Consider the following 16,218-nt stretch of genomic DNA (forward strand, 5'->3'; position numbering starts at 1 on the left):
TTTTTGCCAACGGTGGAATGCTTTGGTTCGATTATACGTTGACCCCCTCACTTCAGATTTTCGAAAATTGAAAAAAGGGTCAACCTACATTAGTGTAGATACGGTACATTGAGGTCTTGCCCCTATTTTTTTTTTTTTTTCAATGAGCCAATAAGAGTTTGGCATTCTGACATCATGGCAAGCCCTGAGCAGGAAGCAGACAAACTTGTGCTCAGTGCAGTGAGAAGGACAAATTGTGTTCTTCTCACTGATACCCATTGATTGTTACTCAAGATAAACATAGCTGCTTATTTATACACATACAATTTGGCAACCACCCCTATTCTTGTCTCATTTTCTACATTCAGATTGTGAATTTCCAGTGACATTAAAGCTTTCTACTTTTATATGCACATTACTTTATGTATCAAAATGAATAAGATATCAGTTTTTTTTTTTCAAGCAGAGCGCGGCGTCATCTAAGGTGCGCAGCAACGCCGCTATCGCCTGCATTGTTTGCACACCGTGCATGGGAGCACACAGGTACGCACCAAACGAGAAGGTTGTGCAAGAGCTTGTGACCGACAAGGCACCCGTCACAATCACCAGCTTCGTGCTTCGTCGCTTCATTCGCCTGCTCGCTCACTGGTTGCTTTTTCTACTTTGCGGTCACCTTTTTTTATAGCGGAGCTGTTAAGGGCTAGGTTCCCCAGAATTGTGTCGGGTACCAAATGTCGACACAACACTCTGGTTGCCGCCGTTGCTCATAGATGGCGGTAGCTGTCCACAGTGTTGTGTTTGCCAGTTGTCCGCTTGCCGCCGTCGCTCATAGATGGCGGCAACCTTTCAACCTTTCGACTCCGGCTTGCCGACTGGCGGACGGCCATTACTTCATTCCTACCATAGTACAGCTTCGCTGGTCTTCCTTCTTCACCAGAGTGGAAAAGCTGAACTTTTTTTTTAACATCTTTTTAGCTCAGTTTACTTTATTTAGAGTTAGAAATATTGGGGTTTCAAAACTTGCCTTTGTGGAACAAGCGTTCGCACCGTGCGAGGATATGAAAGATGTCAATTCGTGGCGCTCATCGCACACGTGCAAGCAACAGACTTTCCAATAGTACGACATTATTTCACACTTTTCTTGTATAAAACAATGGAACTAATTCGAGCTTTGAATTCACTGTAGTACCTCCCATGCAGCCGTGCTAGATAAATACACAAGAAAGGGCGATTTCTCTTTAGCTTTTTCTGACCTTTTGTTGCATACTTACCCAGACATTGCCCACCCCACTTAGATGAATTTCAGGTGGCTTGGGGGAGGGGGGAATGCCTCGGATATTAAGGCAGTTTATTTTTGTGGTGAGAACATAGTTTTCTTTCCTTCTAAACACCAGGCTCTAATAGGTGTTGTCGAAAGTCAGCGTATATCGACTGAGTGATATGAAGCCTGCCAAATTAAGTGACGCACGGCAGAATTATACCGCAAGAGCTTTGGTGTTAGAAAATATTGCGGAATCACGGGGAGCGTGGCAGTGGAGCAACGCCGTGCCGAGAGATTAAAACAGGCATACGTGCCATATCTACTGAAAACGAAAAAACCTTTTTATAAACAAAAACAACAGCCAAAGTGTTCGTTCTTAGTGGGCAAGTGGCGGAGATACCTACCATAGTTCATCGCACAAAGTCCCGAGGAGTGGGACGTCCTGTAGCGTGCAGGAGGTTCAAAGACGAGAGCAGAACACGGAAAAACATGAGCACCAACGCCTGTGGTCTCGAGAGAAAGGATGACAAAGAGAGCGACAGAGAAGTGGAAAAAGTCGGAAGACACCTAAGCACTTCTTATGAGTTGTGAATGCGAAAGCATGAATGTCCGACGATGTGGATGCTAGAGGCAGCGCCCTGTTCGTCTGCATCGAGACGAGCAGAAGCGACCGCCGACGACGTGGATGATGGAGGCGACGACATGTTGGTCGGCGGCGAGACGAGTAGAAGGCTCCGAGCGTGTGCCAACGTGTCCGCTTTAACCGGCGCGGGGCGCGTAGTGGCATGGGGTTGCGGCGGTTAGTTTTATCGGCACACTCGCGGCACGGACACGCAGCGTCATCTGGCGGCGATCGTTGCAACTGACGCGCGCAGCGGCTAATGGGAGCCGCGTTGCCGCGCCCCAGCCAATGGGATTTTTGGGATAAGGGAAACTAGGTGCCGTTTTCGTGCTTTAAACTGACGACGTCGGCTCGCTCCATGGGGCAGTTAATGCTTTCGCATTAAAACTGTGCAAACAAAAGCTCGGATGCGCTCGCTTCGCCGCAAAGAGTTAGGTTGTTTGGCTACCTGTCAACTTCATTTCTTCTTACGCTTTGCACGACGCCGACGTATTTGCACAAAACAAAGTTACAAATAAACCCTGTAGTCGCTGACAAGGTGAGAAGCAGCAGCTCTGATTGTCCCTGCAGCCTCCCACCTCCGACAATGATTTATGTTTCGTGCATTTCGAGTGTGTGGGGGGCAGCCAGAGCATGGCGTGATGGAGGCGTTCCAAGACATGCCCTGCCCTTCTCACTTCGTCTGTGGCTGTTGGTAAAGATCTTGCAAGTGATGTTTTGCTGCCCTTTTGTATAGTCACCAGAAATCTGGCTCCACCAAGACCGTCGGTGTCTATGTCCTGCCGTTCTGAGGCAGCCGAAATGCGTGAGAAGCTGTGGACGCTTTTCCATCAAGCCAAAGCTTCTACGTACGGGCGGTAGGCATGCGGTCGGATCTGCTTTAGGATCTTCGAGAAACTTTTCAGTTTCTATTCCACGTGGTGACATCTGCAACTGGCAGCATCAACCAGTTTGTTTCCTTTTTTCCCCCCTACAGAATAATGGGGTTTTCCTTTCTTGCATTATTTACCAGATATCTACGCTCCGAAATTCGAGTACTGTAAATGCACCATCTTGCAAAAAAAAAAAAAAACCTTTGCAAAAATGACTGCATCTCCATGTGGTGAACGATGTTGATTGGGGCGAAGCTCTGGTGGTGCTGATGATACTGATTTTGTTCATAGGTAGTGCTGATGGTGCATATGCATTTGAGCATTTGACCGCAGCGCCCTCTCGTCTATAAACGTTGAGCCAACGCATGCAAAGTTTAACGCGATTATATACGCATTTGACCGCAGCGCCCTCCCCTGTATAGACGTTGAGCGGCTACATGCAACGTTTCACCCATGACATCCCCAGCTCTTGAGTTACTACCACATCTCAGAATCTCAGAGCCCCCTACTCGTCCTGCAGTCGTGGCCGAGTGGTTAAGGCGATGGACTAGAAATCCATTGGGGTCTCCTCGCACAGGTTCGAATCCTGTCGACTGCGCAAACATTTTTTCTTTTAGAGCGCAGCTCTTAGGCGCCCGTTTCCGGCTTGAGCGGTGTCGCCGTCGGCGTAACCAAGGTCACCTCAAGGTCACATGATCCTCAAGGTCACGTGACCCCCAAGGTCACGTGACCCCTCCCAATGTCACGTGACCCCCAAGGTGACACCCCAAGGTCACGTGACCCCCAGGTCACGTGACCCCCCTCCCCGAAGTCACGTGACACCCCCCGGAGCATTTTAAAGAATAAGGGGAGGAGGAGGAGGGGTCTACCCTCCCCTCAGTACCCTTCCCTCCTCCTCCTCAAGAGCTGCGCTCCAATTCGGCGTTACAGGGAGTTGTAAACGGCTTTCACTTTTTTTTTAAGAAGACAGATGGGACGGATGGCAATCGATGTGAGCACGGACGCCGGACGGACAAGGCTAGACCCTAAGGAGCTTCGCCCCTAAAAGTTTCGTCACATTGTGTTTACTGCCTTATTTATGCGACTCTTTTACAGCGACAGCTATTAGTAGGAGATTCCCCGGGGAATTGCATCGTCGTCCTTTGCAAAGATGGCCGGTGCCTTGAGCACATGTCGAAATGCAACGAGCAAGTGCTGGAGGCAAGGCTTTCCAAAGGGTCGCCGTTCCCACATTGACAAAAGCCGTAGCCGACACCCCGTCATGCCGGCGCACGCCCACCACAATTCGAGCGGACAGTCTTACACGCCGCACAATTAGACCTCGGAAAGTCCGCAGCGAGTCCGAAGAGCACGACTTTCGGTTACGGCTCGCCGAGGAGGCTTGTCATAGACGATGTACAGATCGGGTACAGGAGTGGAATCAAGAGAGGAAGTGAAAATGCCACCAAAAATCCTCGGAATCGTGCTCAAGGGGGGAGGTGCAGAAACGACAAAAGGGGCCACAGTGATGGATGCTAGTGCCGAGCAGCCGTCGCCCTGACACGTTACGCAGTAGTGTGAATTCACTCCCTTTTTTTTTTTACGATCAAGTAGCGCCTGAGAACTGACCTGCACAGCAACACGGCTGCACTCACCTCGGTGGGGGGCAGGAAGGGCATGAGGCTTTCGGACCCGGTGGCGTTGTCTTCCGCCGGGACGCCCAGCATCTTCTCCCGGAAGAAGCGCTCGAAAACTGGCACGTTGGCAGGTGTTCTCAGTTCCATGGTCGGCTCGCTCCTCGGCAGACCGTGGATGTCGTGCAGCACTGCGCGGCATCGAGAGCGCGGTTCGTCAACCTCGGTGCCGGGCTGTTTTCCCAAACGGCATACGGAAATTTTGGTCTCGGTAAAACTGTAGCGTGCTCTGCGAAGAATGCTCATTTATAAGAGACATGCTATTTTATCGTAAACTAAACTTTTCTTACAGGGAACCGACTAGGGTTGTGCGAATATTCAAAAGCTTCGAATATCGAAGCGAATAATACCATATTCGATTCGGACTTCGAAGCGAATAGTACTATTCGGAAACTTCGAATATTTTCAAAGTATTTCGAAGTTTAAACACGGTGCAAACCACGACCTTATTCGAAAGGAGGTAAGCTAATACCCTAGTTACACGAGCGCTCTCAACTGCCATTGAGCCAACGACAGTTGACTCAATCGCGATCGGCCGGAGTTAAACGGCGGCTCTAACTTTCATCGAGCCGCTAATCACACCTCAGTTCAACTGAACGGAATTCCCCAACGAAGGTAAAATGGCGCCTATTTACGGGACCGCTGCCGCCGACCACGTTTGCGAGGCACTTACTGTTTCGGAGTGCAGGGGGAGGCGCCCAGAAAGAATCGTGGCAGCAAAAATTCCGGGAAGGAATAGGTTTAGGCATCCGAGCTGCCGCTAAAACAATCCCAGCTAGCCGGCGAGCCACCAAACGAGCAAAGATGGCGGAGAAACTAGTTTCGTTTTAGCTTCAACTGTGTTCTTGAGAGCCGCAAAAGATGACATTCACGTCAAAAACTGTGTGACCGTGTGCTATGATTGCCAGAGCCTGACTTATTTTTGTCCTCTTGCGTCCAAAAACACTTAAACTAATTTCCCACCTGCTGCACGTCTAACGCGTACGCCGTTGCTACCGTTATTGAGCTGCCCTGCGTAGAAAATAATGATGGTGATATCGATAGTTTCTCCAATTTTTAAAATATCCTCATTTCGACAGCTACGATACCTCTCGAATACCGTAATTGTTTTCTTGGAATTAAGACTGACACGACTTTGAAGTGTTATTCAAAAGTCGAAATCGCGATGCTCTAAGCCAGGGGTCTCCAAACTTTTTGGCTAAGGGGCCGGGTGGAGGCTGTCTCGAGGGCCGGAAATATAAATGGGCAGATGTAAATGAGAAAAATCTAAATAACTCTAAAATAAAATCTAAATGGTAACCTAGAAAATATGTTTAAGACGACACGGCTAGCTAACCCACATCAATGTGCAAATTATTCAAGTTCTCTTTTGTAAATTTTCTCACTTTTAAATTAGCAAATGCAAATTATTTGCTTCGCTTAAAAATTATTCGCTTCGATTCGAAACTATTCGTTGAAATGAATTATTCGCTTCGTATTCGCTTCGAAGTGAAAATTCACTATTCGCACATCCCTAGAACCGACCTCTCCCCTTTTGAGGCCTTCTCACTGAACGGAAAAGGTGTCAGATGGTTCAGTCCGAAATCTGCACTGAACGCCACGTTAAATTGTTAGGTGCACGAGCCTTACATCTTTTTTTGGAATGATTTGGTGGTATTCGACAATGGCAAGCAAGTCTCTAATTGAAACCATGTCCTTATGTTTAATAATTAAGAACGTAAATACTCAAAAATATTTAATGGCTCAAATATTTGAAACTTTTATTAAATTTTCCTAAACAAGCCCTGGGTCAGGCAGCAAAAAGGCGATGCATACCGTAGTTATTCAAATATAAGTCAATTTTTTTTTTTTGGAAATGTTGTCAAAAATTGAGGGTCGACCTGTAATTGCGATCAAAGAATTTCGACCTACATTTGCGACCAAATTTTGCGACCCTACCGAAGGCATGGAGCTATCGAATCACCGAGCGGGCGTTGCCGTAGAGCCGTGCCGCTTCTTGTTTCAAAAAGCTTTTGGTGCACGAAAACAACCGAAACAGCAGCAACCGACAGCCCCCCCGCCGTGGCCGCCACTTGCGCACATCCCCAGGGCGTCGGGTTTCGCCATCGCGCCTGTAGCGTTCCCCTCGCTGGGCAAGGGGAGGGAGAGGAATGCGATGCACCATGCACCTTGCCCTCCATTCCTCTCCCTCGCAAATGCACACACACAAAAAAAAGAAAAGAAACAACGGAGGTTACTTTAGCTTGTTGCTTGTGGCAGCTCGCGTGCTGCTCATGGCGACTCCGGCGTTGCTCGCGTATTTGTATTTGGTCTTTCGTCGCTTCGCCCGTGTCCACCTTCTTTCATTGGGTCTTGCGCAATGTCATTTTACAAGGTGTCAGTGAAGTATTGTTGTGAATTTGCGAGGATATCTACCAAGCTGACGAAGCTTCGGACGATGATTACATGTTTAGAAGTTCTGACGATGATTAAGTTTTTGGCATCGCCCTGCGATTTAGCCGAGAGTGCAGTAAATAAAGATTTGTTTCTTTCTTTTGCCCTTACTTTCCCCTGTTCCTAAAAAAAAAAAAAAAAGGTTGACCGATATTTGAATTATTTTTTTTTTTATTCTCGGTGGGTTCGATAAATAGGGGTCGACCTATTTTCGTGGTGTACCCATCTTCGGGTAAATACGGTAGAGTTTCGTGAAGCACCCTGTATATGTGATATTCCCTTAATACCGCATAATTCTTAGTATCAGTGATGTGATTGGCCCAAGCCATTTTGAAGCACCTTTTGGAGCAGCCAGAACAGTGTTTCGGAGCAGAAAAAGTGACTTTTGGAGCAAATATGCTTAGAAAAATAAAAATATTTGTTTTAAGTGCTGGACAAACGAAGGGCACTTTGTGCTGTGTTATGACGGAACTCGTTGTTTGTGTTTGTACTGGCGAGACACCCCACAAGTGTACAGTGTTGTAGGCGTTGCCGAGCAATTCCGAAAAAGAACGCTCGCCACCGTTCTACTGGTTCACGGTTCCCGACGTGCCAGATTTTCGTTAAAAGTAAGTGAACGTAAAACAATAGATTGCAAGCGTCCCGGCTGCTGCTCTGTCGTGCAGTTATGTCCACATGCACGTGAGGGCAACTTTAGCAGGCTTGCAGTGGCACGTGCTTCGTCACGCGAGCGGAGACAACGGCTGTTCAATCGAAACCGAAACAATGCCACTCCACTCCGTCACCAACTGGGTCCCAAAATAGTATGCAAAATGCAACTACCCAACATTCAAAAAAAAAAAAAAAAAAAAAAAGAACAAAAAAAAAAAATCCAGACCGGCGGCTCGTGCTTGCCAGGCCGGCAGATGAGGTACAAGCTAAATACAGAGAAAAACAGAACCTGAGCGCATTGATGCATGACAACGCGAGCCAGGGTCAAAAATGTTTTGGAGCGCTCTGAGCTACGATTGAACTCGAGACAAACAAGCGCGCTGTGCGGGTTCAGCGTGCAGACATTGCCTTCTTTGCCTTTAGCTCACTTCCCCTCACCAACTTTTTTTTGTGGCAGATTTTTCACGTAGCGGCGTCCCTCTCAAAAGAAAACCCGCCGAGAGATATCTAGGTAATAAATATTTCGACAAGCAGTCTGAGTTAAAGAGGGATTTTTGCAGTATACAGTATAGACCACTTACAACGTAACCGCTTATAGTGCAGGACCGGGTATAACGCGGTTTTTTTAAACCACCGGTTCACCTCCCATAGAACTCCATGTAATTACATACCGCTTAAAATGCAGGCGCGCGAAGGGAAATACCGGTTATAGTGCGGTTTTTGGCACAGCCCGCCGACCGCGCCGCCGACCGGAGCAGCAAGCACGCTTCCCTGTGCGACAGTAGATAACGGCGCTGACGGCGCGAGCCGCAAGGGGCACTCGCGGGGAGAAGCGGTGAGAGAGGCTGCAGTTGCCGTAGCGACGGAGGGACGCACGCACGTGTCGTTCATGTGCGTGCGTCCCTCCGCTGCGTTGGAAACAAAGAAACAAACCGCAACGACAGACCAATCGCAGGTTGAGAAGTGTTCGCGCGCGTTGCATGCCGGTCGCGGGCCAGCTGCTTCTATCCGCAAACATGGCGCCAGTTGTGATCGTCGTCGTAGACGGCGTTCATCTCATTGTTCTGCGTAAAAGCGCTATCTTTGACTGTGAATTTTCGTTGTGTGTCGCTATGATAACCCAGCACGTACTAGAAGGGAAGATCCACCTACTCGTGCGGCGATGCCGTGGCGGCGCTCTCAAGATGGCAGAAACGTCCGTGCCGTGGTGTTTGTTTACTTCGACTACAGTGGTGCTTTCTAAGCATTTGTGTCCTCGAACATCGCCTGGATTTCTTATTTGGCGCATTTCATGCGTGTGCTCAAGTTCAAGGTATTACTGGCGCGTACCGTATGAAGGATGCGAATTTTCACGCGTTTTCATCTCCGGAGAAAAGTGATTAGGGTTAGCAATCCTGAACGCTCGCAATGTCCGTCTGCAACCCGCGATGCCGTTAAAAGGCTGCACCAGGCAACAGCCGCTGATTTCTTTCAAAATGTGTGGCACACTTGAGACAGAACTGTACTAGTCTGGTGAAATAAAGACTGTCCTAAAACTAAGCTTTATTTTTCATCTAACATAAAATAAATTGTTTTACAAAGGTAATTGTCTCATGGCATGTATTTTGGCCTGAAAAATTGATGTTTTGGTTATAGCGCGGTACCGTTTATAGTGCGGATTTTTGCGACTCCCGAGACATACGTTATATGCGGTCTACACTGTAGTACGATTTGAACAAGAAGAGGAATGTCGATGAACAAGTTTAGAAAGCGCCATATCTGCAGCGACAAGGGGACGGCAACACCCGACGTCACATGACCACGGTGACAGTGGTCGCGTTAGCGTTTCAGCTCACAAAGTAACTCTCGCTGTGCAAAAACATGGGTTTCGTTTCACAGCATGACGGTATGGCAGGCACCCGGCACACTGTTCGCGACTCCAACTAACTATAAGTGGCGCCAATCATTTTCCAAAATGGCGGTTATAGTGAGGGTCGGAGATGCGTGCCAATGTTGAGCATGTCTAGTGTGTTGGCTTCACAGAGCGACAGAAATTATTTCTGGTAATAGGAGGAAGCTAGGGTGTTATGGGCGGAGGTCACCTCTTTACCCTGGAAACAAGAACGGTGTTTAGCGTAATATTCACACAAGGAAGCACGTTTTAAATCTGGAGCGAAACCGAAACTAACCTCCATTTTGGATTTAATTTCTCGATATAGGTCTTAATTTCGAATTCCTTCATAACTCAAGATGTGTCTCTCGTCGTAATTATTTAGTTAGAGAAGTTGTTCGCGGAAGCTCTTTTTTGTGACATACATATTCAATCCAGGCTGATATTTGTGTGTTCTCGCTGCCTTTTCTCGCTCAGATAATTGTCATGGGAAATAAAGCACTGCGGGCCTTTTAATGGGTTTCGGGGTATTTAGATGATTAATTGGATTAACATTATTCCCAGTACAAGAATAAAAGAATAATTCCAATTTGTACAATATGTGCACAAAACATCTAAATTAATAAACGCTGTTCTCACTGCAACAACCCAAAGACTGCATCCGAGTCAGACAGCTGGTGTGTGTGCGCGTGTGTGTGTGTGCACGTGCATGCGTGCGTGCGTGTGTGTGTTTTATAGCAACGCGTGACGCATAGGACTTTATATTACATCCAGTGCTTGACTGTTTATTCTATCTTGATAACGATGTCAAAGTTTTCATATGCTACAAAAAAAAATTATAACTTCCTGGAAAGGCTATTATGGTTAAACAGCGTATTTTCGCGATCTTGGCGTTAATTGAGGGCATACATCACCGCGATTTGTATTAATAATAATAATATTAAAATTGAGATATTTTAATACATAGTTTTTCAAGCTCTAATATTATTTATTGCTTAGGATCTAATTTCAAACGCGCGAACAAATATGACAATCCAAAGTGTGCTAATTATGATCACTGGTGTCAATTACAGCGTTTTTAATTACCAAGTAACAAATTAAAAATAGTAAAAAATCCATGAAAACATTCTAGCTAATGTGAGAAATTCATGTGAAATTACATTAATTGTGGGTAAAGTAGATTTTGCTGTCAAAGTCGGGACTTTTGACAATCGAAAAAACTTCAAAAGTCGCCGCCAATATCCTTCCAGACCAAATGGCCAAAAGTAAAAAAAAATCAAATAATAATTTATACGTTATTTTTTAATTACCAATCTTTTTATATCATTTTGTTACTTTCATTTTTATGCTCCGTCGTCTTCCCAATCTCAGCCTTTCCAGTTCGAAGGAACACCTACCTGCCTGCATGTCTGCTCACTGCAGCATGTTTCATTGGCGTCGCAAGCCGGTGAACCAGTAGCGTATACCAGCGAAAGCAAGCGCTGTGTGTTTGCGTTAGCTTTGCGTGTTCCACACTGCACGTGCGCGGAGCCCAACATTGCGGTCTTGGATGGCGCATGGCAATGAGGCGCACGCACAACGTGGGGCACGCAACTCTAACGCAAATGCACACCGCTTGCGTTTGCTGCTTTACGCAATACTAAAACCTCTCCAGTAAGGTACAATCCCATACCGGCTGCAGCACTACGTTGGGACAGTGAAGAGTGTTGTTTGCATTCGGAAATGACATTTCGCGAGCCATGATCGCGAGCAGTTCCGCCGTGCCCGTTGAGCAGGAGAATCGGGGGACCCTCACTAGAGCGCTTCCCGTTTCCGCCGCGGGAGGGCGAGCGTTGAGCTGGAGACGCGAATAGCGACGAAGCGTCCGCACACGCCCGCGTCTATAGCTGAAAAAATTTTAAAAAGAAGACGCGAGACGAGATTCCCGTGACGACGAGGGCAACGAGGGCGCAAAACGCGAGACGGCGGCAAAAACCATGCAAGACCGGATTGACGATTGATGCTGGGTACTTTGTGTAGGGCGGCCGCTTAAGCCACCTATAGCTCACGCATGCTCAATTACGGTTCTCAGTTTAGCTTCGATTTTGAAGGGCGACCGAAATTGGACCTTTGGCGCAGGCTTGGCGCAGATTAGCCATACTTTGGCAAAATGTAGCAGGATGTAGCAGGGTTAGCCCCTTGGCGCAGTTTGGCGCAATTGGCGCAGCAATCACATCACTGGAGTATGGGCCGTGCCCGTGTAAAGGCTGCAGCCCCCAAATTTAGACCAAAATATTAAAAAACTTGGAGGACGCTTAAGCTTTGTCTTTAAGAGTATAATGCGATAGCTAAACATATGAACTTCCGCTCGTTCCCCATTCGTGCAAGCTTTTCTGCATGACCTAGTCAGTAGCATGTCTAACTCACAACCGAAAGGTCGTGGGTTCGAATACCGTCTAAAATTCTTCAAATTTTTTCTTTAGGCAAACAAATTACTTTATGAAGTGAAATCATTGGAGACATGCAGCAACCTCTAATATTTGTTACATGTCATGTTTTAATCACTTTCATTCCACACGTGACATCACGTGAGCGTTGTTTGAAATTCCCGCGCAAGGTCATGTGGCTGTGATGTCATGACCCTATCGACCAATCAGGATTTTCCGGTCACATTGCCGCCAATGCCGGCTTTTCTGCGACACAAACTCCTTAACATTATCACGTTAAAAATAAAAAAAAAAAAATGTTCGGCCTTTTCATTCTTTTGAAGAAGGAAGACCAGCGGAGCTGTACTCGATACACTGTGTGCTTCTTCTTTGTCGTCATCTGTTTTTCGCGCCTGTTTCCTACAATGAATTCCCACTAAGGCGCCCAACTATCCATTTTTCTATTATAGCTGGAAAAGTTGCCGCCATCTACGAGCGACGGCAGACACCATACTTGCCACCGTCGCTTATAGTTGGCGGTAGCTGTCCAGGTAAATTCGTGTTGGCAAACACAGACACGATCGTGGGGAACCTAGCCCTTAACAGCTCCGTTGTAAAAAAAATGATTGGGTTTTAGTTCCATCCCCCTAACTTCTTCCCAAGGCGCGCCGACCGCTTCTGCAGTGTGGCGTGGGCTCTAAGTCTCAACCTTCTTTTTCCCGCCATGTTCACGCCTCTGCTCCCGCTTTCGCTTGTTTTGAAGCTCAGATAAGGAAGACTTCAGAAAGCTATCCTTTTTAAGCTTTTTCTATCGTCCACGTTGGCCTTTTTCCCAGGTGTTTGCCCGGGTGAAAATAGCTGCTGTGAAATCGGACACTTGGGCTTCCAAACGTCACTGTTTGTAAATGCTTCGTTCTGCTAAGTTGGTTTATGCAGGCCCTGCAACCTTAGAGCAGTGGGCAAGTACTTCTGAACTGTCACTTATGCCTCGAAGTGCAGCAGACGTGCAACGGGTCGCGAATACTGTGTCGACGAGATCTGTGTATGGTGCTGGAAAAAACGCGCAGTCCAAGACAGACTCCCTGGCACGCTGCAGCCGTTCGACGTCAGCATAAAAACGGACGTTAAGGTCAAATTTCACGGAATACATGGTTAACGCGAACCCCAGAGGCGGTTACTGGACGGCACAAAAGAAAAACTCTGGCGACTGTAGATGCCAATCAGACTCGAGCGCCGAGGATACCACAGGTTACAGCAATCAACACCGAAGTAGAGACGCCTGAGACCACTACGGGTGATTGCGAGTAGGTTACATCCATTTTTTGACGCACATCCAAAACCATTTAGTTTCTATCTGTCAGTTTGCCGTACCTAAAAATATTGCACCAAAATATGAAAAAACAAAAAGTGTGGTCCTTAGACGTGTTCTTACAACATGCTCACTCGTGCATGCTTCGATTTGTCGCTTAAATTTTGCATTTGCAAGGATCAGTCACTATGGTGCCTGGAACGTGCCTCCGACTGGTGTGTTTAGCGTCCTATGCTGCCCATACATCAAAAGTGGTCCCGAAGTGGCAACAAATGACACCACAGAAGCCGGAATGTCATGCTGTTTTCCTGTCGCGATCCTGGCGGTTGGCCGTAGAAATGCTGGCGAAAAGCGCGAGCGAACGCGAGTGTTGCTGTCATCACGGCGTCCCAACTTTCGGCTGCTGTAGCTTCCGTGGACTGTCACACTGGAGAGCGACCTACAGCAGAACAGGCGTCTGCATGACACAGCACCGCTGCTGGGACACCGCCAGGTTCGCGACCGACGATAGCATGACACTTCTATGACGTCATCAGGCAGAAATCGAGGGACCACTTTTTTGGGCGCGGTAAACACACCAGTCGGAGACGCGTTCCAGGCACCATACCATCACCAGCGATTGGCTGTGGAATCTGTTCAGTGTATGTACAGTAAACTTTCGTTAGTTCGACGTCGGTTAAATCGACTTTTCGCTCAATTCAATCGTGTTCTAAAGTCCCGGCGAGCGCCCATACATTCCAATGGGAGGAAGAGTTTGATAGTTCGAACTCGAGAAAACTCCGCATCGGATAGTTTGTCCCGAGCAAATGCGCGCGGGCTCACATTGCACGACACCACAGCAAAAAACCACCAACGTATGGCGAAACACAAGCCCTTTGCTGCAAAGCCGAACGTGTGCAAATATGCGCCTGCTCCTCTACGCCATTAAGATGGACCTTAGCGAATGACACGAGCCAGCGCAACAAATCTGGCATGGAATAGCGTGAAGAACATAGCACGTGGTTGGACGCGCATGAGCCAGCACGAGCTCTCGAAGCGTTTTTTCTGTAGCATTCTGTGTGCTCCACCTTGCGCACAGAAAAGCATAAGTGCTCTTTTCCCTTTTTTTTTTCTTTTTTTTTGTCGTGGACAGTCTGGTTGTTTGGCGCCAAAGACGGCTCGAAGCTTTCTCAAAGTGCGCTTTCAAAGCGTCTTCTCTGTAGCATCGTGTGCGGTCCATCTTGCGTGTCGGAAACCGCAAGATCTCTTTTCCTTTTTTCTTTTTTTTTGTTGCGGAGTCGACTTTGGCTTGGCGCCAAAGTCAGCTCGTAAAACTTACTTTTTTTGTTTGTTTGTAGTGCGCGATTGTTCGGGGACATGACGTTTAGTTACGCTGCTCTCCGAAGCCTGCTTTTTGGACACGCGTTTTAAGCGCAGACGGCAGCAGACCATTGTGGGTACTTTGGACAATGAGAGGAAGTTTAATTTTAACTGTTTTTCTGTCCTTTTCTTAATTTGATACTTCGGATAATTCGACCAAATTTCAAAGTCCCGTCAAAGTCGAATTAACGAAAGTTTACTGTATTTTCATCTGTATTGTTTTTCTAAGAAGAAAAAGATTAGTATAAGAAAGGGGTGCAGCGTCCTTTTCTGCCTACCGTTGGCCACTGCAGCCCACTCCTCGTGCTCGTAGACGGCCAGATTCGGTTTGCGGGGCGCCTTGGAGGGAATCCGGGCGTAGCGTGCGATGGCCCGGTTCAGTATGTGTGCCTGCTTTGTGGCGCTGTATTGCTTGCGCTGCCGGTGTTTTCGCATCAGCTGCTCATACAGCCTCATGCACTCCTCCCGCTCCAGGTCCTCCTTGCCCTGCGAGTCAAATGCTTCGTCCAATCGACCCGAATTACACCACGCAATCGAATTTCATACTCCGCTGCACCAACTGAGCTGATCGGTTAGTCGCCACAACCAATAAATATATTGGGTGTTTCAGCAAAGACTTTGAGATAAAATTATTCTGAACTGCCAGTCATGGTGGACGTTGGAGATTGTAAAGACACGTATAATTAACTAGACAGAAAGAATGTCATCTGTGTTTTCACGTTGCCAGTCTCCTGCCTACTGCATGGGTGGAAACTTTAGCACACCCCCGAAATTCACGCCTGCCTCAAGAAAATTGACTGATTTGGGGGTTCTAGATGACACTTGGCAAGTTTCTAATTGGAATTGTATATATATATCTTCACAAATTAAAAATATGACTACAAAATTTTCAGGGATGGAACTGGGCAAAGCAGCTTTGGAGCAATCTTGGGAACGGAAAACAACTGCAGTTTGGAGCAGGCTGGGAGCAGCAAAAACAAGGTCTTGGAGCAAGTTGGGAGCAGCACACGGGTTTTAAAAACGTTAAAATAGAGGCTAAATGTCACCTGGTTTTTAAAACTAAAGAAAATATGGCATGCAGGTAACTCCATGTGAACTTAACGGTAGTTTCAATAAACGTTTTAGTTGCAAATATTTTTCACAAAATTACGAGCCAACTACACAAAACATACTGCCTCCCGCAGGGCCGAGAAAGCAACGCTCGGTCACGGACTTCTAAAAGATTCGCGTTTATTTTTGCACCGGACATAACTTTCGTCCTGCTTTCTTGTTCTCAAAAGTGCCAGTTCATCCTCACCCCGAGCGCGCGACGCTCGAACCTTCTTTGCCAAACTTTCGAGTGACACACTGTATATAAGCAGCTACCCGCGACCTTGTCGAGTCAGTCTTGCTCTTGCTCTCTGTTACACCGTCTAATCGCCGCCTGCTTTTCTGCTACCTCAACGCTCTATCTTTACTTATTTTGTCTGGCCCAGGTTTGCTGATTAAACCTTTATTTTCAGTTCAGCGTTTGTCTTCTCGTCACCTTCATTCGTGACAATACAAATCAAAACTGCCCATGACAGTGTGACATGTGATAAAACAGACTTGCAAAGAGGTAAATATTAACAGGTACAAATAGCTTTCATTGCTCAGCATTGACAAGTAAGGCGTACCAAAAATAAAATGCAGGTAAAAAAATGGTTTTTCATTTTTCAGTGACTAGAATAAGATAATAAATGTCCTTGTACATATAAATCTATTGGGTCTTCCTCAATTGCTCACGTACACACTTTACTTTTTCG

General features: G+C 47.0%; 1 protein-coding gene across 1 annotated transcript in view; it reads right to left on the reverse strand.

Annotated features, from left to right (window-relative positions):
- Window positions 1-16,218, reverse strand: part of LOC8029830 — a 59,123-nt gene that overhangs the window by 19,673 nt on the left and 23,232 nt on the right. The window contains exons 6-7 of the mRNA XM_029992979.3: window positions 14,713-14,920; window positions 4,369-4,538 (exon numbers count right to left, since the gene is read on the reverse strand). Coding sequence (XP_029848839.2) covers window positions 4,369-4,538; window positions 14,713-14,920 — 378 coding nt within the window. The remainder of the gene's footprint in view (window positions 1-4,368; window positions 4,539-14,712; window positions 14,921-16,218) is intronic.

Source organism: Ixodes scapularis, unplaced genomic scaffold, assembly GCF_016920785.2.
Source record: "Ixodes scapularis isolate PalLabHiFi unplaced genomic scaffold, ASM1692078v2 PGA_scaffold12__126_contigs__length_90152505, whole genome shotgun sequence".
Classification (NCBI taxonomy): Eukaryota; Metazoa; Arthropoda; class Arachnida; order Ixodida; family Ixodidae; genus Ixodes; species Ixodes scapularis.